Raw genomic sequence first — 24,541 nt, 5'->3', positions numbered from 1 at the left:
TAATGAAGACACTTTGTTCCAAGTCCATGGTTTAGCATAATTCAAGTCCAGTAAGCTTTTCATGACTTTGTAAAATGAAGTTTTATAGTGCAAACATAATGTGGTTACAAAATGCAGGTGGAAAAAGATGTCACTGAGCTGAGTCACTGTTGGCAGTGGAGATTTTATTTTGGTTACATTTTGAGATATAGGTCCATTCACTTTTGCATTAATAACTTTTTTGTTTGGTTTCTTATCTTCAGTATATGGGCATGTGATATTTAATGCTATTTGAAAACATATTGTGTATATTTTACTACAAAAAATGGAGTACTTCACATTGATTCAATATTAAAAAAACCCATAGAATATGGAACCTTCCCTGGGGTCCTGTCCTATTCCCATTTAGATTAACGGGTACCTTCTTGTTGTTCTCTGTTAAAATAGGCTCAGGGTCACAGTATAAATTTGAGAGTACTGAAGTATATTTTTTCTTCTCTTTAAAATTACTTCCACAGCACCTTAAAATGTCCTTGATGTTTTAGTGGTTCTTTTGTACAGGTGGTAGCTGCTGCTCTTAATAGCTGATGGTTTGATAGAGAAGAGCAAGTTACAGTTTGGTTACAACACACCAAATATAGGCAGACTTTTGTTTCTATTTTTAGCATTAAGAAAAATTCCATAGGTGTCCAGAGGCAGATGACAAGTTAAGGAAAGAGGAGGAATCAAATGGAAAGAAAACTATAAACAAACTTTGGAATCTAACTGCCAGGGTCCCAGAACACACATGCGAATGGCTATTTTATGGCCTAAATAAAAAAACAAAAAAAAACCAAAGAAAAAACAGTTTTCCTCCAACTGGCTAGTATAGGGAATAATTTATGTAAGACTTGTTATTATATCTGCTTGTTGACTTTTTCTTTCTTTCTTCGTTCTACTTAATGATAGTTAAAGCCCTAGGGATGCTTTGAGTATCCTGTCTCCAGCCAACACTAGAGAAATGCACATTTAAAGCTCTGCATTCCTAAGATTAACCTAAACGAAGCTCAGACCAGGTGATTGTCATTTTAGTTGATTCAATGCATAAAATACAAAAATGTCCTCATACAAACCCAACGATCAGACCCGAAAATAACGAGTAGTAGAAAGATTTAAATGTCCTTTGGCCTTTTGTGAAGATGCGAAAAATCATTTGACCTATTGAAAGTCAGCTTGCACCTGAGGTTCTCAGAGCTGCTGTCTGGAAGTAGCAATTTCTTCTCTATGAAGTGGCTGGCTGCAAACCTGAAAATGAGAGGGTGAGTCAAGTCCCTTTCATCGTGTCTTGAATCATTGTCGGTTTTTTCAGCACTCATCAAAGCTAGAGGTAAAGTCAAAGCACAGCATGTCCAGCGTGTTATCTCTAATGTACAGTTTGGGGAAGAGCAACAGGGGACATAAGGAGGAGTTAGCTGGGACAAGAAACACAATATGTTTATATTTGGGAAGGAACTGTAGCAAATCCTATCTCTCTTCCCTCCTGAGCAAAGAAAGTAAAGTAACTGCGTTACAGGTCCTCTCATTGGAAGTTTTTTATGTGGCATGTCTGGTTCATCTCATTTTCAAGTTATCAAAGGTGTGGAGCTATACCTGGTAGGGGAGACTTTCCTCGGGGCTTGATAAATCCATCCTCAAACTAATTCTTGCAGCTTGACGGGAAGCATATTGCGGTTCCTGAGACTTTCAAGGCTTTCGTGGGTTTGTCTGTCCGCAGCACTTTGCTCCTCAGGAAACAGTAGACCCAGTTAATTTGTCTTGTATTTGTCAGCTGAGCAGTATTCATTTTTCACACTAATCAGGTTTTATAGGTTAAAAAAGCATATACTGTGAATTCAGGCAAAGCAGAAGTTCACAGGCTGGATTGCCAAATTTGGAAAAAAAATCTGTAACATAAGGAAGTAAAATAATCCATGTGGCCCAGGGGTTTATCAGAAGTGAAATAGTTTCCTTTGCGTTGCTTAGGGTTGTTGAGGTAAATTTTGGGGTTAAACCAAGGGCGGGGGCGGGCACAGTTAAACTGGTAGATTACCACTTTGCGAGATGCTAAACCTCACAGCGGGAGCCTGAAGCCAGTTGTGTAAGGGACATGCTCTCTTTGCCCCAGGCTGCTCCGAGCAGCAGTTGTAGTGAGACTTTTCTATCAGTTTATCAGGGATGGGAGCCCCCCCGCCCTCACCTTTTGGCACTTGTAACCTGTCTCATGCTGCTGATCAGAGGATGCACGGCTCTTCTCTTTCCCTGATTTGTCTCAGCTTATTACTGTGCCTCATTAGCCCATTTCCCTGGCTTCAGTGGCTTCCCCCTTGTCAGCCTTCCAAGACTGCTACCAGTCTTCTAAAAATCAATAAGAGTATTGATTGTACAACCGTTCTCTTAATTTTACAGTCTCAACCTTGTCCATAGCTTTTCATAGAAATCATGCAGGATATGAATAATCCAAGCATCAAACTTGGCCTTTCTGAAATTGCATACCGGTATACGTCCATATGGAGCACTGATGTTTCTAACCTAAGGGGCCAGCTTCTGATGCCATTACTTACCTTCCCTTCTGTCTTCTAATCACGAGGGCTAACAGTCACATAGTTAAAATCTAAGTAATGTGGCAGAATTTAGTTTGGGGTGGTTTTTTTTGTTTTGTTTGTTTTTTGTTGGTTTTCTGGTTTGCTTTTTTTTTTTAAAGTCTATGTAGATGTGAGAAAATCGTCAACTTCCAGTTTTCATAAGTGATAATATCTAAAGAAAACTCCTGAATGTCTGGAATGCAGCAGTTGAAAGTGCAGCTCAAGCAGGCAGAGCGGTGACTTACCATATCTAATGTCTGAGGATCAAAATATCCAAATTAATATTTTTCTTCAAGCTGACTCCTTCATATAGGTAAACTGCTTTAGCAATTAATTTGTTATGTATTTTCTCTGTGTTCATATGTGAAATATCTGTGGTAGTGATGAAGGACACATTGTGATCCATGTTTGCTTGATTTTGAAGCACCGATGTATTTTGCTGGTTTGGGACTGTTCCTAAATGCCAGGTAGCTTGGAAAGGTAGAAATCGAGAAAGAAATCTGACCAAATGCTAAAGATCATAATAGTTGTTAGTTGAATCTTATGAATGTTTGGGTTATAAACCATGAGTATTTGCTGAGAATAAGCACCTTTTTTTGAGGTGTTTTTTGTTGTTGTTGGGGTTTTTTTCTTTAAAAATTAATAAATACAAAACTCGGTTAAAAGCTTTGCTTCTTGTAGAATTGTGGGTAATAGTAGATGGAGTTTAATTTACTTTTTACAGTTGCTCTTAGCTTTAATTTTTAAAATATAACTGAGTAAACAAAACTTCATCTGGAAAAAAAGACAAATGAGACTATTTTCTGATAATGAAAGTCAGCAAAGCATAGCCTGATTCCTTGTGATAGGGATAAATATATTTGCACTAATGTGCTTAAAAGGCAACTATTAGTTTTTAATGAATGTAAGAGATTTACTTTTTTAGCAAAGCTACTAAAATAATAATCGTACATAAAGGAGTACTTCACACAAGCTCAGGAAATTATATTCAGAGATTTAGCTAGGGAATTTGGTTCTGGTTTGAAAGATAACGTTCATTTATATATACAAAAAAATGTTTAGTTCATTAGCATACTTTTATTCTGCAGACACCGAAAAGCTTTAATGCCCCCAAAATTACTTAGATGTAACTTAGTTTTTTGAGTTATCAAGCGCTAAAGATATAAATAGCCTTATTACTCTGTCACAGCTAGTGCAGCACTGTTCCAGAACACCACTATTGCACAACAGGAGGCATTTTAAAGGCTTTTTTTTTTCCCCTCACTAGTGTACCAGATTAGCTTGATTCTGAGATAATGTACTGACTGAAAGTGGACGTATGATTTTAAGACATCTGGTGAAGTGCAGACTTTCACATTAAGGCATTAAAAGGTGCCTAATGGGCAGACCCTATGTTTTTTGAAGTGAAACTTTTGATTCATGATCTATGCAGCACCAATGGAAGACTACCCAGGTAATTTTAATGAATAAGAAAAGAGGTCAGACCAAAGAAAATTTGCTGGAGACATGCTGGAGACAATTTTGACTTGCTCACATATATACATACACATATATGTGTATGTGTGTATATATGTGTATATGTGTGTGTATATATACGTGTGTGTGTGTATATATATATGCGCATGTAAAAGTGTAGCGCCATTGGTGATGGAAACCAATGGAGCTGTAGTTAGCAAAACAGGAATACGGAAGCAGACATTGGGGCTCTTGCCTTAATTTGTAAGAACTCAGCTGGGTGTCACCAACAGGTATCAATAGTAGGAGTCATATGGCTCCAAAATGCATTGCACCTTGAGAATTTCACATTGAAATTAATCTCTTCTGGTTTTCCAAAGAAATTCATGACATGTTGTATAGAAATTAATATCAGATATCAGAGATAAATATCAATACATCAGCAGTGGCATGGATTATTAGTGACTCTACCAGGAAATGCTTAAATTTGGCTGAATTATGCACTAATCAACCCGCTATTAACTTTGTTTTAGCTCTGCGTATCTGTTTCTTGAAACTGTATCTTAATGACTGTAAGTGTATTAGATAAAAAGCAGAAGCTGGAGAAACAGTGTGGAAAATAATTGCCATTCTCTGCAAAATTGATCCAAGGGAACTTAGTGGCAACTTTATAGTTCAGAAATTTATGCTACAAGTGATACTTCTTGTCTTTACTTAATAATAAAAAAAAAGTGGTACTAGAAAAATGTACTTTAAAGAGCTGCTAGCTGTTAATACCCAAACTGTACTAAGTGATAATATTCTTATGCCAGACTGATAAGCACCTGTACAAAAATATAGATTGCCAGCTAAATTAGTCTGGTAATCCCGATAAATCCATAGTGAGGTCTGTAATATCTGCTAGGGGCAAAAATGTATTCTGTAAGTCTTGCCTACAATCTATATTTTCAGTCTATGCATGTCAATCAAATTATTTCAGGAAGGGCTTTAGCTGCTCAGATAGAGAAAATGGCCTTGAAAATTTCCTTCAAATCCACGTCCCCAAATCTAACTTTCAGCGGGGTAAAAGATGATGCTATTTAGGCTGAGGCTTTAAAGCTGGCTGGGGCTTTCACTGTGGCCCTAGGTGAAATTAAAACAATGTTTGATCTAATCCTTCTTTTTCTTATTTCTTATTTTTACTGTTTCCTTCTAAAGAAAGAGCACGTTTAAAACTAATGGTGGTTGTATACAAGCAGCAACAGAGGAGCTGCCAGAAATTACTGTGGCTCGTAATGCAGCAGCCACTTTGGATTATATTCTTTAATCGTTATCACATGGTTAAGGCAAATTCCTAAGGCTGCTCTAAATGGTTTGCATGGTCTGGCTCAGCGATATCACACGGGAATACAAAGGTGATTTTCGAATTCAAGATGGGTAACAGATGGCTTAGACTTACACGCAAACAGTATTTGTATTGAATTCTTGCATGGTTTTTATGAATAGAAGTAAGAACATTACATATAAAGCTAATGAACTCTCAATGTGCAGTCATGTAGGCAGAAATACAAGTGATTATGTACTTACAGGAGAAATTCCAGCACAGGGAAAAATTCTTTCTTTTGATGGCTACATATTTTATCCACAGTAACTTGTTCTGTCTGAAGAGTATACCTTAAATCTTGTTTAAGAATGTATGAGGTAGTTTATGTGTATGAGGCATCAAATGAATCTGTCAGAGCTGACTGTTGATAAGGCATGGCAACCAATGGCTTGGCAACTCTCCGCTCGCAAACTTCTTTGCAATCAATACTGTATTAATCATTTAGTTTCTGCCAATATAAAATGGATATTCTTTCAGGGACTGCATCCAGCGCAGTGAAATGGGATGTAGCATCAGCATTACTGTTGCACTGGGAACGGGAAGGAAAACCAGGAAATTTTAAATTGGCCTCCTAGAGCAAGTGTGGCACTTGTCTACCTGAGTGTAATTTATGCATGGTAAACTGAACGTATAGGAAGGTTTTGTGAGACGCTTTCCCTGGGAGACATCTTCCTTCAGGCAGAAGGCTAAAGGACAGACACAAAACCGTACCGATAGCAGCAAATGGCCAGTGCACTCCTGACGGCCTCCTACCAAATAGCTAGCGATAGGAGGCAAGCATAACAGAAAGAGGCTGTTCAATTTTCATGTACGGTATTTCACGTGTCCCCAGGCATTTGTTTGGTGGGGGGTTGTTTTTTTGGGTTTTTTCACATGAACGCAAAACAAAAAAAAAACCAAACAAACCACATATATGAAATAGTTGAAGGAACAATGGGTACTGACTTGAAAGGGGAGAAAATGAGAGTGCACTTTTCCAATATGATTCATGTTAACAGAGCATAATTTGAGAACTGAAGTCCATTGCTTTGCAATGTATTATAAGAGAAATTATTTTATCATAGAAACGGAGGATGCCTTTAGGATGACAAATGTTTTCTTGTGTGTGACCTTCTCCCACATCCTTTTCTTCAAAGTTTAAAAGGCAAGAAGGTGCCAGTAGAGGTAGTAATTATTATAAATCTGGTCTCTGGAGGCTCTCTCGTATGTGCTTGTATTTAATAAATCATTGTTTTCTCTGCCTCTTACAAAACAATATTAAAAGTGTTTTGCGTGGGTGGCTTTTTTTTTTTTCCCCCTCTTCGTCTGATCCCATTGCAAGGCAGGTCTGTGGATTGCTCTGTTGGCTCCCCACATTCTGCCTTAGAAGAGAAGATTGTGATGGATGTTAATCCCACTCGGTGGCCACGTCTAAACAGACGTGCCTTGTAATTTTTGACTTCGCTTTTTGCTTTCAAGTACGCTGCATTTGGACCCATATTGCACCGCTTATCACTCTAAACTTTTCCATATCTTTTGTTAAGTGACTTGCCGTTGGTAATGACAATTTTTAAGCTACTTGATATGTGTATAACTACATCGAGCTCAACTTAATCAACTTTGTGTTTGTAGAGACTCAGGATAAAAGCCATCTATGTGAGTCTTCCTGACTTCTTTGAGCAATTACTTCTGAGAACTTTTTGACTATAGGTTATGCTCCGTTCTGTTCTTTGTTACGTACCTTAAATTATTTTTTCTACCGTGCTCTCAGACAGTGCTTGTGAAGTAGAGGCAGAGATCATGCAATGGCATGGCTTCAGCTGTTTTTCCTGGAAATTTAAAAGGGCAGCAGGCCTGCCATTTCTCTCCTCACCATTGGGAGCACAATAAAAAAGTATTATAGACTGCTGGTTTTTAGAGAACTTCTAGGGCCAGTGACAAAGGAGATTGAATAGTGTTTGCATTTTTGGTTCCCCTTTTGATAGACGATGGCAAAAGTGTTTGTCCACGGAGACAGCCAGAGAGGCTAGACAAAAAATAATAATAATAAAAAAAATCTACTAGCAGTCAGATTAATCTGTGCATTTGAGCAATCTTAAGTGAAAAGATTGTTCGTGTAAGTTTGACTTGGAGGCTGATTTTTCATGCACTGGTCCAATATTCACAGGAGGGGTGAAATGATTTGTAAGGAAATTTAGGCTCCTACATTTCAGAAGCACATCCATCCTAATTGTTTATTCTTTCTTTAACACAGGAGGGGGAACAAAATCAACCTAGAGACTTCTAAGGAATGATTCATCACACCTGTTTTAGAGCCTACTGTAGGCTGAGCTGATGGAGTTGTAAGAGTGCCTCTTGTCTCTATTGGCAATAAGGGAAGCCTAGAGGGCCAGCTCAGATGCAGACAGTGTGACCACCTACAGCTGGCCATTGGTGTTCTAATGTACTCTCTGGAGTTCGTGAACCTGTGGATGTAGCCTTTCCTATGTTCACATGTAAGGTGTGCTTCAGACAAATTGAACTATTACATTGCTTTGAAAGAAAGCTATGTGCACTCTCAGCAACTGTGTCTATCCACTTTGTGGGCTATTGTTTCATAGGTAACATTGAATACCAAAATAGGTATTACTGCGTGAGGTGTTTGTTCCAAGTGTGGCAAAGGAGTTCAAAGCAGTTTGTCAGAAGCTTATTTTTTGAGAACCTCATTGGAGCTAATGCAGTCCACGTGTCAGCCTGAGTCACCACTGTGATGGTGAGTGGTAGTACCTGACACGAGATGATTCAACAGCAGCAGCAGCAGATGTTCTTCAGAGGGTTTTGTTTCTGATCCAGATTTATAAAGAATATTTTGCTGCAGTTACGTGAACCACACTTACATACACAGAGTCTGGTCGTGGCTGAAAATCTGTAACTTGGTGCCATGACTAGTTTCCAAATATGTGAGGTATTCAACAGAAACACTTAGACGTTACATGGAATTTTACGTTTGCCATCAACTCCCTCTCTGTACAGATTCCAAGTAAGGACCAAGGCCAACGCTGCCAAAGAACTTTACGGTTATTTAGATGTCAGCTATGTAGGTGCAGAGTTGCTCAGCTCATCTAGGCCACTAGAGCGTTGTTTTGTGGCCGCTGACAAAAACTAAGTGGTCGAGTTCCTGAGGAAAGTGGGAGCTAGAGTTTTTCGTGCTTTCGCGTGCGCTTACATGTTATATACTCTTAAAATTATACGCCCCTGCTTATTATTGGGAGCATTTTTAGACAGACAGTTGCCCAAAAGCAAGCCTGTGGCATATTTCTTTACAGCATATTCTGACAGCAAACCATGAAATTCTTCGGTCTTTTTTAAATAATAGCTATTCCAGTTGCTTACTCTATTGCATATCTTCTGTAAAATGACCTAATACAGCAAAAAATAGAGCATAATCCAGGTTTTAATATAATTTATTAAAATAAATAAATAAATAATTAAACCCCAAAAAACCTAAGCAAAAATCCAATGCCAGGTTTATTTTCATTTTTAAAAAACTGCTTTGTATGACCTTTTTTCTTTATGCTGGGGTGGTTTTTTTTTATGCTCTTACCACTGAAGACGGTGGTGAGAGATGTGTTCTTCCTTTAAATTGGTTGAAACCTGTGGAAGCGGGGATAATCTTTTAAATTATCAAACACTTCATGAAAGAACTCAAATCCCAGAAACATATAAAATACTTGGACGTCAATATTTGCAATAAGATCTATTTATAAACATGCTGGTATGTTTGCTCATCTGTATACTCCACATCTGACAAAGCTTCCAAAACTGTCTGGCCTATACTTTAACTGTTGGAAATGCAGTAGAATCTAAAATTGTGTAAAAAAAGTGCCCTTTTTGGCCAAACCCCTATCCCTTTTTGGACACGTTTGTGCCAGAGCAGATGTGGCGTGCAGCTGAACACTATTTACTGCATGGGAACATCCAGCTGATCAAAATTTCCACACTGTGACTGCAATAATCCTTCATTTCTGCTGTTTATCTGAGATCCACCCTACCAGTGAATCTGATAGTGGGATTTAGCATGGGTATTGAAGGGGAGATTTATTATCTTTAGAAAAATAGCTAAGATATTAGCAGGATGCTATTACTTGCAATAATACACTTTTGAGCCAGACCTTGATAAGTGGCAATGTTATTAAGGAAGACTTTTCATGGCAATGTTTTTGCTTAGATGCGCTGGATGTTTACAGGACAGTTGGCCATGGATACTGCATGCTGGAAACACTGTCTTACTCATTTGCTGACATCAAGCTGTGAAGTGAGATTTTTCACATACTGATCTGCTTTCCTAAAGTTTAAAAATTAGAAAGGATATAAAAATCTGTGTGCCTTTGTTAGATGTATATATTTTTTTCATTAGATAGAGGACGAAAGTCTCTGTAATACTTGCTTACGATCCACCTAATTAGAATTGGTCTTGCGTGCATTTCAAGAGCTTCATTCAAGTGCAGGTGGAATGCAGACTTGGCTTGATTGACTGTAAAATGCTTCCACATTTAGATGTGTTCTGTGAAATAAATATGAAAGAAAAAAATATCCTTTGATTGTGTCTGAAAATGCAGTTATCACTGCCATAAGTGTGAGTGTGAGAGAGAAGGGAGAATGATGGGAAGGGGGAGGATTCAGAAGAAGAGAGAGAAATCATGAGATGAGGGACAGGGAGATGCAGAAAATACTTTAAAAATACCCTACCAAAAAAAATCCCAGAACCAAACCAAACAAAAAACCCACAAGAACAAAATATATACTGAATAAGTCAAATTAGGTAGTAAATGAATCATAATATAGAAAGAAAAAAAACCCTTCCATACTCAGGTAGCATGCCACATAACTGTATTTCTGCTGTGAAAAATTTTAACTAAGGTAATTTTGCTCCGTTCCAGGGTGTACTCTAAAGTACAGTGTTCAGGGGAAAAAAAATGCATAGGGATGCATTTCCCTATCTTATAATTGCTATAAACCAAAATATTGGTGCTCTCAAAAAAACTGTTAATTTATTTTTTCCTTAAATGCTGTGTAAGAATATGCTCCAGTTAAGGGTTTATGGAAATTAAATACAATGCACTATATTGAAAACAGATTCCTGAGAAAGATCAATAAATGCTGTATGCAGCAGAATGAAGTTATCAAAATGCAAATATTTTAAACAAAACAGAATTTAACAATTGCCAAGATAAGCTATTCCCTCAAAGCACACCGAAGACATTTTCTAGTTTACATAATGTAATTAAATTCAAGCCTGAAGAATTCAAATTCATTCCAAAGACATTATTGGCAATGTGATTTAATGTGGTGATAAGGATGAAAATGTAGCATGTTTGAAGGCCACAAGAGTAATATAAAATTACGTTTGAAAGCTGACAACAATTGTTTGCAAGCATTTTTTTTTTTTTTTAAAAACTACTCAATAGTGACATAACGAACAGAAGACCTTTTCCATTATTAGCAGCACAACTCCTTCCTGACACAAATTTGGGTCAAGTTCACCCCAGTGTAACTTCCAGAGTTTCACTGAAGCTGTACCAGGAGAACCCTTTTTGGTCTTGGGGGGTGGAGGGAACCAACAAACAAACAAAAAACTCCAAAAAGCCAAGCATGTAAGTGAACACAGTGTAAGGAAAATGTGAGTCAGTGCTTTCTTACAACATAGTAAACCATTTTGTTTATATTCTTTCAGCAATATGAGGGGTGAGTACAGGTTTTATATACGCTGCTTTCTCACAGTTGGTTTTATTGTTTATATGATGGGGGACAGAGTGAGCTGGATGCTGTCCTAGAGTCAAGAGCTCTGGGAATTCAGCCTTTTTTCTGTCTCTAACTAATCTTTCTAATTATATCGTAAGCCCACATTTCATCTGCAATACAGGGATATACTGTTTCTCGTCTTGTAAGATCAGCTGCTTGAAAATGCAACAGCTCTTGCAAAAATATTAATATTATATCATAAATGCTAATGTCCTTTGATCCTTTTGTATTATGAGTGCCTCGAGTCTGGTAAATTAGGACTTCATCAGTCAGTGTGCAGAAAGATACATTCTGTGAAGCATATCTTGGCACTGGTGGGGGGACGTCTCAAAAGGTGCCAATGTTTTGCTGTTGATGAGCAAGGGTCATTTAGCTGGCTGAGATGAAAGGGTCTTTCACTAGGATTAAAGAGAGAGAACTATTTGGATAGCGATGGTTCCTACTGGAGAAGCTTTACAGTCAAACTGCCCCTCTTGAAAGGATTTGTTTGTTCCTTAACAACTTCATGGTGTGACCCCTGATTGACAGTGAAGGGGTATTTATAGTTTTTAGACAGTCATCAGAAATGACTAATTACGCCTCCCTTGGAATGTACATGCTTTGATGACTCATGTAGAATGCTCTCATTAGCTCACAGTTTGGTCTCTCTGACACATTTAAAAATATGTATGTATGTATAGTAGTGGTACTTAAAATCTGCCTTTCTTAAAGTCCCATAAATTAAATATTTTGTAATTTTTTAGCTAAAAACTGTTCCACCTCCTGTGGTGTCGCCTTTCAAAGTAATAGGTGTTTCTTGTTCAGCCACTTACTCTTTCATTTGTCATTTTACAAAATCTTCTAGCAGGCTTGAATGCTTGTAAATCAAGGAAAAAAGATCAGAGGCTAATGCATTAGTACCCTGTCAGATCTAACCTTCCCATAGAAAATATTCTATGAAAAGTTTAAAATGACTCTTTACAAAAGGGCAAAAGACTAGCAGAAAAATTATGGCATACATAGTATGTGCAACAGCAGGACCAAACCACTGGTTCATCTGCTTCTTAACTAGAAAATCAGATTAGGCAGTCACATAATATATATATATATATATATATATAAATATATATAAAATCTTTGTTTGCAATTTGTACATTGATAGGTAGTATTTTATGTAACTTACTTCTAAAGAAACCCTGAAAGTACTTATCATAAAATACTACCTGAAAGCCTCTGAACTGTGCTCTTCTGTGATTATTGTTGCGTTAAACTTATCTGAATATCTTTAATTTTCTGTTTTTAAATTAAAAATTATCTAACTCCAATGAAAAGTCAATAAATAAGTAATATTTAAAAGAAAAAAAAGAAGTAACAATGTGTTTTGCCTCCTTCCACTGTGCCCAGCCTGGCACCTAAGAATAACTCACACACCCCATTTTATTATTTATCAAAAAAAGAGCCCATTAGCAGGAATCTGTCCGCCAATTTTATGGTAAATTTTCTGTCAAAAATTTTATTTTAATAGTGTCCTTGCATTTTTATCACAGAAAAAAACAAACAGTAGCCTAATATGCAGGTTACCTGGATCTTGGGGACAGCTTAGTTACTTGTTTGTCTTGAATTCAGACCAAGGCATTTCCCCTTGGTCTTCCCTGTGGTGATCCATTGACACGAGAGCTATCCTGAATGGTCTTTTATAGTTTGTCCTAGTGGAGTCTTTATTTGTAGATCTAAACATTCATAGCATCAGACAGAAGTTGATAATATCATAAGCTTATTAAAGCACTCGCCAGGTGTCTAGATCATTAGGTGTCTCCTATGCAGTAGTTCAAATTCCTGTAATGAACGGATGAGGACAGGTGATGGGAGGTAAAGCATGTACTATGGAACTGTGGATATTAATCCTTGCATAAGGAGGACGAGCCTTGGGTAGCCTACAGGACTGCTGGTTAATCTCCGGCTGAGACTGATCTGCCTGTCTTTCAGGTGGCTCCAATGGACTTCTGCTCAGTCGAAGACCCTCTCCAAGAACCTTGACTAAAAACGTGGTTCATTCTTATTCTTCCCCTATGGTTTGGTTGGGATATTCAACAAAGATGGGGAAAAAAGAGGTTTCTAACCTAACTAGAACAGTTATGAGGCCCAGAAGACAGAGGTAACCAGTCATGACAAATCTTTATGCCCAGCAGCAATGAGGAGGAACCGACTATGACTTTACTAGGAGCAATTCCTAACACTTATCATACTGTAATCTGCTAAAATTTTCATCGTTATAATTTAACTTCTTCCTCATTCTGATCAAATGTCTCTGGCACACTGAACAGAAAGTTAAAAATAATACAATAGAGTGAAAATTTTATCACTACTAATTCTAAAATGTGATTTGCCTTATATCCAATGATGGAAAAAAGATTACCTTGTTGAGCACAAACGAGAAAGAAAGGGAAACAGGAATCCTAATGTGGCTATTTACCTGTGTAGCCAGTTAATTACACATCTGAGAAAGTATCTATCATAGTCATGTTACACTGCGTGCATATGTGTGTGCACATGGCTGAATGTAAATATGTGTTTATCTGAGTGTGTGTACATGCTTGATGCAACATTGCACTACTCGTGCACAGTACTTCCTGAATTTGTTCTTCAAGTCAGTGGTTTTAAGGGATGTAAATGAAGATGAAGCATGGCCCAGTGGATTTTAATGTACGGACAGTTACTCTTGGTAAAAATAATTACTTGATTAAATGCTCTAGTGGACAGTGATCAAGGAAGGAAGTGGTAGATAAGTAATGAAAAGTGTATCAGTACAAAAAGTATCAACAGCTTATAGGATGTGATAAATTACCTTTAGCGAGATAAAACAGGCATTGCAGACTTTTGCATGAAATGGTTTTACTGAGGCCTTCTATTTCTTACACTATTTTCCATGAAAGCTTTTCTGTCAGTGATGCAGTTTTCTAGTGCACAAAACTAAACTGCCAAATCACTGCAACCCACAGATGAGCTAGAAGTCACTTTTATGTTGCAGTCAACTCTGTCTGGGCAGTCAGAACATAGATGCTCGTGTAATGACAATCACTGTTTTTACATACAGAGAGAGCAGCGGATCTGCAGATGAAGTGAGTGTAGCAGTCCAGCATCCCATCATGAATCTTCATGAAAAACTCATCTTCCATTCTGCTGTCTGCAGGCTATCCCTCAGTGCTGGGCAGAGATACAGACCCCCAACTCTGCAGCCAGCTTTTTAATACTCCCAAGCTGAGATGGTGTTGGCACAGCACGGTCTTTCTGTCCAAGATAAATTCATAGACAGTCACTACACCTGGAACAGTTGTCTCCTATCTCCAGAGTCTGGAGAGATATGGCTGGGCCTTTCAAACCTAGCGGAAATTCTTTTAGTTCTTAATGCTTTGTAGGAATATGAAGTTAAGCTATAATGTACACCTTCATCTGTGGTATACTGTTCACCTATATAGTGCAGACAAGAAAAAATTCTGTGAGGTAAGGACTTAGTCCAGTATTTTCTGTCTCTACATCCATATTAGGCACCTAGAGTAACTAGGCTTATTTGTAGAGGTACTGAGTGGCAAACTGACTGAAAATGAAGTCACTGAATTATCAAAAAATAGCAGTACTCTATTTAGGCTCTCTTGTTTCAAAATTATTAATTTCCTAATTATTTTGGCATAAATACAGTTGCAAAGTATTTGTATTGAGGTGGACTCTGAAAAGTGCATACTGAAGAGAGAGCTTGGCTTTGGGATACAGTCTTCTGGTTCAGCTGTGGGAAACAGACAGAATTACTTAAAGGCTGCTGTTATGGCAGGGTGTTTTCAAACCTGATAATTAAATTCAGAGGTATGGCAGATCAAAAGGAAACCATACAGGAAAAAGATGTAACAAGAAAGTCAGGAACAGATACAGACAGGAGTTTTTTGCTGTACGTGTCGTTCTGAATTAGAATGGCAGGAGGCTCTGTCAATAAGATCAAAAGGCGGGAACAGAGATGAAAACTCTCCTTTTACTGTTAATTATTATAAACCTGGTAGGAATGTATTTGAGCACTATTGGCAGAGTGGTAAAAAGCAGTAACTTTCCCCCCCACCCTTCTTCTGGGAGAAGAGTACTGGAACGTTTGAAACTTAAAAGAAATCAGTTGTTTCTGGGTGTTTTTAACATTTTTTTTTTCTTTTTACTACTAACACTAAATGTCTCTATCATCTAACAGCTACTTTGTGACATGCTCCCCTTTCTTTCTTAAAAGTAAGAATGAATATCATAAGTTAATCCATAGGGATCTTAGTGGAACATGTTTATTTTAGGATGCCAGCTTGGTCATTCGAGAGTGGTACTTTCCTCTGTGCCAGACATTTTCGAGACAGACATTTTTGATCTCTGGTGGGGTGTTTTTGCATAAAATGAAATATTGAGGCACTGTGTGGTCATTTAGGAGTCTGGGAAATTTTCTCAAGCACTGTGGAAGCTAATGTTGTAGTTAATTCCTTAGGAGATAATTCAATTCTTCTTGAATAAATTTCATGCTGGTTTCACTTGCAGGTGGTGTTCATGTTCTGTTCTAAATTGCTGCTTAGTGTCGCTGAGCACAGTTGGTAGTTGCTATGATGATCCCAGATGGAGCCGCATTTCAATGGGTATGAGTGATCTGCAGGGGTCCCAGATCTTTTAAGATGTTTGGAAGCCTTGGCTGGGATTCAGCTTGCGTTTTGTAGAGCCTGTATAGTTAGGTGCATATGTACAGGTATCTACGAGTGAATTAGGTATCGGAGCTTTCCTTTTCATCGGTGAAATTCCAGTCAATATAGTTAATGGAGCTTGGAGAGCTACTTGGCCAACCAAAGCTGGTGTCTACTTCCAGATGTGATAAATACCTCTTCTGACTTTGTTGACTGCATCAATTTGATCTCTATTCACTGATGGGAAATCAGACATCCATCTCGCAGGTAGGCATCTACATGTACATGTAAAAACAGGTGTCAGTCTCTGAGTCAAATCTCACCTACAGTGAGATCTGCTGTGGGAAAAATAAGTATCACTGATATTTTCACTTCATGGCAATTCGTTTCTAACACTGCGTTGTGAAGCTTACATGTGTGGAAGTGCAAAATGCTTGCACATGGACATGGGAATCAAACTCAGCTCTGGCGTGAATAAAAACAGTATACATTTTTCAAAACTATCTCATAAAAAGTTGAACACTATGCTCTAACTCGCATCTGTTTATACCCTCAGTCTTGTCTGCTGCCATTTTGTCCTCCTCCTCCCCTTTTTGCACGGCAGTTTCTGATAGACTGCAGCTTGCTGACCTTTGACTAGCATTTCCTTTGATAGCAACATGTTGGCCAAAATGATATTTTTCTTGGATGTGAAAGAGAAATTCAAACACATAATGTGTGTTTTCTATGAGATTAGCTAAACTGTTTTACAGTCATTAGAGATGAAATTTCCCCTGCCTAACTTTAACTGGCTAAAAGTTTATCATCTATCCTAAGTTATATTCTACGTTGATACCCTTCTGCGAGTCAGTGGAATGAGAGGAGTACCGGAATGAGAGAGAGGGACCGGTCTTCTTCCTCTCAGGGGACAATTTACCACGGGATGAGTTGCCCCAGGAGGCACCTGTAGCACTGGCTCGTTTAGTTGAGATGCCTCCTTTTTAGGGAGTTAAAGCTGGATGTGCCTCAAGCTCCTGCCTGTTGTTAGTTTCCAAATGTAGTGCTGGCATCTTGCAGATGCTTCAGATGCTGTTGCAAAGTATCTCAGCTCTCCAAAGCAGGAGAGAAGTGGTAGTGCTCTGCAGCTGCCAGTGTTTGTGTCCCTTCCTGGCTGTGGGTCTACGTTGCAACCTTGCTCCCATTGACTGACCCGGTGCAAAAAACAAGCTGCTCTGCACCCACTCACATTTGGACTGCATCTGTTGTCATTTTCCTTTTGGAGTTATATATTGAAATCACAGCTCAATGCCTTCATAATCGCTGGGAAACACAAAATCATACTGCATTGCTACTTTTTTTTTTTGTTTGTTTTCATTTTTGAACATCTCTACACAGCATTAAGAAAATGAAAGAGTATTGTTTCAATACCGTATCTTGAAATCTTTCCATTTAGGGACTTAAGGGTGTGGAAATTGATTTGATTATATTCTACAGGAGCAAACAGAATACAGATGAAATATTTTACATATTTTGTGCTTCAAGATGTTTTATTTCTTAAAGGAAAATTAGGAGAACTGTTTGGGAAGAAAAAGATAGAAAGGCTTGGGAAGAAAACTGACACTGCCTTAAATAACTAGAGGTTACCATGTGACTAAAAAAGTCATTTAATGTTCAGAAAATGGAAAACTTTGGCTAAAAGTCAGTTCTGGTTCGGCCACGAAATAAGGACAGCAACTAGAAATTAAAAAGCTACTTGGCACAAAACGATAAAAAAGGAAGTGGATACTAATTGATATAAATTAGAAGTAAGAAGTATGGAAAATTTATAGGGAAAGCCAAAAACAGGAAATGAAAAATCTGTGTTTGGCAAGGGAAAGGACAATAAAAAGTTTTCAGTGTATTAAGAACAGAAATCCTAATAGTACAAGCCACTAGATGGAGATAGTAAGATTGTTATGAGTGATTTGAAAGAGCCGTAAGTGTTAAATGAATATTTTTATTCTGTATTTTGAAAAATGCTTGATGCTGTCCTCATGTCATGAGTGTGCCGAGGCACTTTCCAAAATGCCTGTAAGAAAGCAAGGAAGAGGTCAAGCAGCAGCCATTTGGACTAAAGACTATTTAAAATCAATAGGCCTGGATAACTTTTGCACAACAGTCCTAAAAGATTTGTTGAGGAGATCCCCATTTCATTGATGCACCTTTTTAAAGGAAAAAGACCCCAACAATCAAACCCAAAACCAAACAAAAAGGAAACCAAAAACTAAACAAAACCCAACCAACCACGCACCCACCCCCAAAAAAAACTCAAACTCAAACCGCACGCGTGAAACCACAGGGGAGTATGGAAGTGCTACTAATTTTCTTGTATTGAAATGTAACTGATACCTATGCAATAATTGCATTGCTATCATTTCTGAGGAAAATGAAAAAGATCTCTAATGAATAATGCAATAAATTTTAGTTATTTTTGTTTAACCGAATATAAACAGATAGTTAAACCAGGCAGTATAAAGAGACATAATATCTGGGTTTGTTACATGAGACTTGTCATTTGGTTGATAAAGATGATTTTAGGAATAATAGACGTGCATAGTTTTGGCCACTGTTTTCTTTTAAACAAATGTACTATACAGCATAAGGCACGTACACCTATGATTAAGAAGGGGTTAATTGACAGATCCTCTACGTATCAAATTTAGCTACTTCGCTATGGTATAATCAGAAACGCAAAATGCAGGGTGGGCTTAGGAATGGATGGCATCCTGTGAATCAGAGTGGGGAAAAAAAAAAGCAATCTAGAGTGTGAAATCTCTGTAGAATTTCTCAGTGCAACATCTGGATTTATAAATTTAAATATATATATTATAAATTTAAAAATTGTGAGAATACAATGCCTGGATTGGGTGATGAATCTTAAAAGGTATGTTGCAAAATTGTTGGGAGAGTTGGAAAGACGGATGAAAAAAGAGAAATGCTGACACGTTCACCTCACCAAGAGTAGTGATGGATTGTCTACATCTGATATACTCAAAGTGCACTCATTAGTTAGACAAATTTTACTGAATACAGTGCAGAAATAAAATTACAGGTGAAAGAGGGAGAAAGAAAGGATTATGCACGTTGGAGCTGATTTTACCAGCAGTTCCAGTTTTCATTCTTTGACTGAAAAAAATAATATATTTTGTGTATGTGTGAAAAAAAATATCCTTGACATGGACTCAGACAAGCTTTTCAATCTTGTCGTTTGCTTTTGAGACCATCTTTCTCTTTTAAATTATTATCAATATACATAGTTAAAGAAGCTTCTGCACCAGTGGTGTATTCATTCATTATCTTAAGTCTTGTCACATGCTTAGGAGCAAAAGATGACAGGAGTGGGCATTTAGTAAAACAATAAGCTACAATAGTGCCTAAAATGTTGGTTTGGTTTTATGTTGGCAGCATTCTGTTTGTTTGTGTAATAACTAGCCATATCCATGGAAAGGAAATTCAGAAAAATATGACCTTTCAATTGCCATGTCATCTGTGTTCAAACTATAAAATACTAGAAGTACTAGTTTTAAGCTGAGGAAAATGCATATTGTTGCTATTTTCTTGTATGCAGAAAATCCCAGTTGCTTAAAAACAACAGTGCTGCAAGTACTGTTATCGAACTGATAAAGTCTGCACGGCAAAGATTTGTAAAGGCTCTCAGAATCAAAGGTGAGTCTTTGTTTACCTCTTGAAAACACTTTTATAGGAGGTTCTGGTTAGCCATTTCCAATAGAGAATGGAGCAGTTGATCAGATAGCAGCTAAACTAATGAAAAGCATCATGGAAGTGACAGGAAGATTAATTAAGTTCCTCCAGTTGTATTCACGTGTGGCGGTACAGAGTTCCTTTGGGTACTGCTGCAGTTAAATGGTATTCATGGTGACAAATATTGCAGATTTCCAGAAGTGACACTTCTGAGTCAAGGGTAAAAAACACATTTGGTAGTTTTAGCCAGTGGAGAACGTGCAAAACCAAAGATGAGCCGCTGTGGCTAGTTAAAATATACAAACGTAACGTGCTCCTTCCCTTCTCATCCTTTAGTGCAACCTCAAGAGATTAGTAATGAATCGCAAAATCTGCATTATTGTGTAGTGTGTCTTAACCCACTCCAGATGGCTTCAAAATAAAAACAAACCAAATTTTTAGCCGATGTACTTAGTATATTTGATTTTGAGGCACAAAAATATGTGCACTTGGAAAGGCTTTCAATTACTTTTTGGAGCCTTACAAAACTGTGGCTTGTTTGCTGATTTTATTTCTGCACTGTGGTTACTGTAGTACTAATAGGAATGAAATATCTGCAATACATACATTTCCAAATTATGTAGAAGTTCTAGCCCTACTTTACCTTCAAGCATCTTTTAGTTTCGGGGTGCTTTTGGCAAATTAGTAGGCCAAGCATGATTTGGAATGCTTCTCCCAGTTTATTTTCAGAAATGATTATTTGCACAATATATTTTTATTCTTAACAGGTGTCTCTGTGCAGTAGAAAAAATGTATTTTGGGAAAACCTGGAAACCTTTCAAGTGTATGAGATCTTTTAACCTACTACACATGATGTATAGACTTAAAATGTTGTGTCACCGCTGTATTTTGTTGCCTGGTATTACATTTCTGCCAGCAAAGCGTCCCTCGATATGCTTCTGCATTTGCAAGAAAAGGTTTGTGGTCAGCCTCGCTAATTGAAATTCCTCAAAGCCAACTGGTAAGAGTCTGGGTATAAATCTAATATTAGTTGCCTCCTGGGAGAGTTCAAGACTGGAAGTGAGTTTTCCAGGAATCCTAGAGAATTAACTGGGTGCATTAATATTAAATATTAATTGGTCTCTGCAACAGACATGCCTGCAAGTGGTTTTAATACTTACTATGGAGGCATTGTGTAAATCAGTGGATAGATAAAAATCAGTAGAAAGCATAGATAGCCCAGCTAGTTCACGAAGTGGCCTTCTGGCTCTAGACCAAGTCAGGCGTGGGAGGTAACCTGTAGCTTTTCCAGCTCTGGAGAAACGTAGGGCATGTGCTGTACTTCTGGGACACGTGTACTCTCTCAGCTTGCTTTTTGTTTATTTGGAGGAGGTAATGTCTTGTGGGGTAGTCTGCATTTTGAAAATCTGCACTTTGTGGCAAACCCGTTAACAAAGCGGGGTTGTCAAAGTGAGGAAGGACAGAAGAAACGAAGGTGGAGATGCTATTAGGAAAAAAGAAGCAGGTTGTTGGGAAAGAGGATTTCAGGGGGTAGAAACTACTTCTGTTATTAGAAATAAGGGTGTGGGGTAGCTGTTTTGGCAGAAGGTACTTTTTTTTTCATGTTATGTTTATGCTCATGCTGAATCACAAGGGTTCTGGGGGTTTGTTTTTATAGGTGAACCATGCATGAAAATATGATAATTTTGCAGTTGACCTGCATCTGCAGAAAAGCTAAATGCTGGTTAGCCTGTGCTGGCTTGTTGATGATTGGGAGTTTGCACCGTGGGCTGACATCATGGGCTAATTTGCTCCTTCATTCTGCATGATCCTGCACGCCCAGACTGGGTCTGCTCAAATCTCCAGACGCACACAAGTGTTTGTGCTTCCCCACAGTTGCCTTCAGCAGAGTCCGCAGTGCTGGAGTTAAAACACCAGCCATTCGGGATTGCAATTACGAAACTAATCCTTGCTTTCACTGACAGTGACAGTATCCCATTCTGGGAATAAAATTTATTCTTTGTCCCTTACTTGGAACTCTACTTCTTTTTGCAGTTTATTAATGTTGTATGTGTGTAAATGAAAGCAGAATTTGGCATGGAGTATGTGAATTTGGGCTGTGAAATCTTTCCAGGAGAGACCAGCAGTGACTTTCACTCCTCCCTTGCATTTGTTCCATAGTTGAAATGCAAAGAAATTAAAGAAAACTGTTTGTTTTAGTTTCACTTTGGCTACTTTGATTGTATGTTTATTGTAAGAACATAAGTAAGATGCAATAAGGGGGGAGATGGTCCTGGTTGTTTTGCATCCTAAAGTGCAAAACCAAGTAGTGAAGAATACGTCGGTTTACGGGGCGCTTTGCTGTTTACGCTTCCTGAGGAGCTGACCTGCCATCGGGCTCCACCAAATTTGTACAAGTGTTGCAAGAAGGGGTGTTCTAAGGCAGCATGGTTGCTGCCTGACCGCTAATGGTACGTCTACATAGACATCAGTTGTCTGTACCCAGGCTCTCAATCTGGCCAGCTGAGGGCACGAATCATCGAAGTGTATCAGCTTGGAGGAACATCGAGACTGGAAGTAGCCTACATCTCGCAGGGTCTGACTCCCGGCAGAACGAGCCCAAGCTTTTCTGTGGTGAGTTAAAGGCAGCCTAAGAGTCAAATGCTGCGCCTGGGCGCAGGCTCTCCTAAAGGGCATCACTCAGCGCCTCTGCAAAAGCGCTTCGGAGCTAGAAAGGAGCTGGAGGATTTCACAGTGAATTGATTCTCTGAGCTTTTACCCTCAGTGAAGGGAGGGGAGGGAATGCTTGTGCTGCAGAAAGCTCCTAATAGTAGCTTATACCTACTGCTCAGAGGACATTAGAGTGGCTCAGCTGAGGCATTTTAAACCAGCCTTTGAGGGTAGTATTTTGTCCTATAGTGAGGTGTCCTTCCTGGTACAGTAGACGTGAATGAGCATTGTAATGATGAAATAGAGAAAAGGAAGGTACCATGAATACCTACAGGCCATGGTTTGTAGACAGTTTTGGGGGGTTTTTTTTAGGGGGTTTCTAGATAGTATTTCTTCACTGTGATTTAGGATTTGCGCAACTTAAGTTGCAGTTGGTCAGTTTGAACCACGCAAGAAGTCTTGATCTTCCTCCGTTGCACACCGTGGCCTCAAAACATGCTCCTGCACTGTGTGCTTTATGTTCATGAAGCAAAGTTTGTTTAGGAGTTTATCTGTGTACCGTGTATCTCCCATTTCAGGCGCGCCTCTTCCTAGGGGCAGCTGGAATAAGCAAGGGCACTGAGGAAGGCCAGGCATCAGAAACGGAGAACTGGGACTGCCAGTGAGGGACAGGACTTAAATTCATTCCCCAGTTCCCCCCGGCAGTGTTTGATCTCGGTGACTTTCATACAGGTAGCATGAAACCTCGTGAGAGCAGTGCTGCGGAGGACTCTAGCTGAGAGATGCGTAGCGGTGATGTACACCAGGGCTTTTAACTCTTCTGCTGCAATTGGAGCATTCCTTGGCTGCGGTGCTGGTGGGATAATTTTGCCCTAAGTGATTGGACCTCATGAAATAGTAGTTATTGTGTGGAGCTTTTACAAATTAGAAGTGGAGCTTTAAGTTAATTATACCTGTCGTCCTCTTTCCTGTGGAATGAAAGCGTTCATCCCGTTAGATCCTATTCTAATGAAATAAACACTTCAGCATACTGTCCATTATATTTTACCTTTATTTAGTTTAAGTGTATAATCAGTGATACATGCCAGGCTGACTGCAGGAAACCCGTGTCCTCTACTGATCCATAGAACAGACGTCGTATGTGCACAAATAGAGACCACGTAGTCTTCACCATGCGGCCACACCAGCGTGTGTCAGACCCATCCTGAAGCACTACGTTTAGGTGGTGGAACGCATTTAAATATTTCTTTGGTTTTAATTCCTCCGAAGCTGCTCCTAGTTCATATAGCAGCAGGGACTGTGTGGGGACCTATTTACAACAAACTTAGGGCTGCTCCATTTGTCACAGGACAATAAAATAGCAGCCAGCTGCTGATGACTTATCAGCCTGGGCTGGAAAGGAACTGGAGACCTGGAGGGTGAAAGGTTGTAAACTCCATTACAAATCCTCGCTGTCATATGTCTCCCGTGCTCATGCTTTGTTATTCATGCGAAGAAATCATAGTTTAAAAAATCAGTTCGTCTCTATTGAAATTGAACTACCTGTTTGTCAGTTGCTTTTAAAAAATAGAAGCAGACTGAGCTTTATGCAACATTCAGATTAAAATAATTTATTGAAATGGAACTATTGATTTAAAAAAAAAAAAAAGAAAAGAAAAAAGTGCTAGGGGAGCATGATCTTGCAAAGTGCCGAGCATCTTCATCTGCTACCGAAGTTGGGGAATCAGGGCAGTCGGGGCTTCTCCTGGAGCCTGCCCTTCAAGGAAAAATACGCTAACAATATACGCTTTGTCTTTCCCATCGATTATGTAATTGAGCACGTTATGTCACTGAACACGTTTGCTGCCAAAAAAAAAAAAAAAAGGCATAAAAAAGGTACGATTTTAGAAGGGCATTTCTTTTCTTTTTTTTTTTTTTTTTTTTCCAAGCCAGAGTTAGGTTAACGAGGATATTAGAGCACGTCGTTGCAAGCCCGTTAAAGACAAGATCTGTTTGTAGTACTCTTAGTCCTGATGTCACAGGCACAGCAAGGACATCAGAAGGAGGAGTCAGATTACAGTAAGAATGGGCAGTGCAGCATGCAGCCGGAGTAAACGCTAAATCAGACAGGGATTGTATCAGGGATAAGACTGCCTGCAAAGCGCTCATCCTGAGGAGGCACGCTGCTCGCTCACGCTTCTTGTGCTGGGAAATTTCCACATAATGTAGAATGAAAGAGCTCCGTTTTACATGTCAGCCCTGTGCGGGAGCTAATGCTGAATACACAGCGGTGGGATCCTGACTGCATGATTAATGAGAAACATAATGTATTTTGGTAAGTGTTCGCCGTGATGCAATTTTGC

At 38.7% G+C, this 24,541-nt stretch overlaps 1 protein-coding gene across 6 annotated transcripts in view; it reads left to right on the top strand.

The window, feature by feature from the left end:
• The window catches only part of ZNF385D (zinc finger protein 385D), a 438,606-nt gene that overhangs the window by 241,917 nt on the left and 172,148 nt on the right, over positions 1 to 24,541 (top strand). The window contains exon 1 of one of the 6 annotated variants that reach the window (XM_074575018.1): positions 24,135 to 24,513. The exons of the other annotated variants lie outside the window; for them this stretch is intronic. Coding sequence (XP_074431119.1) covers positions 24,492 to 24,513 — 22 coding nt within the window. The 5' untranslated portion in view covers positions 24,135 to 24,491. Of the gene's footprint in view, positions 1 to 24,134; positions 24,514 to 24,541 lie in introns of those variants that run through there. 6 annotated transcript variants of the gene reach the window in all.

Source organism: Larus michahellis, chromosome 2, assembly GCF_964199755.1.
Source record: "Larus michahellis chromosome 2, bLarMic1.1, whole genome shotgun sequence".
NCBI lineage: Eukaryota > Metazoa > Chordata > Aves > Charadriiformes > Laridae > Larus > Larus michahellis.
The sequence above is the reverse complement of the archived record's forward strand: the minus strand, read 5'-3'. Positions and strand labels throughout refer to the sequence as shown.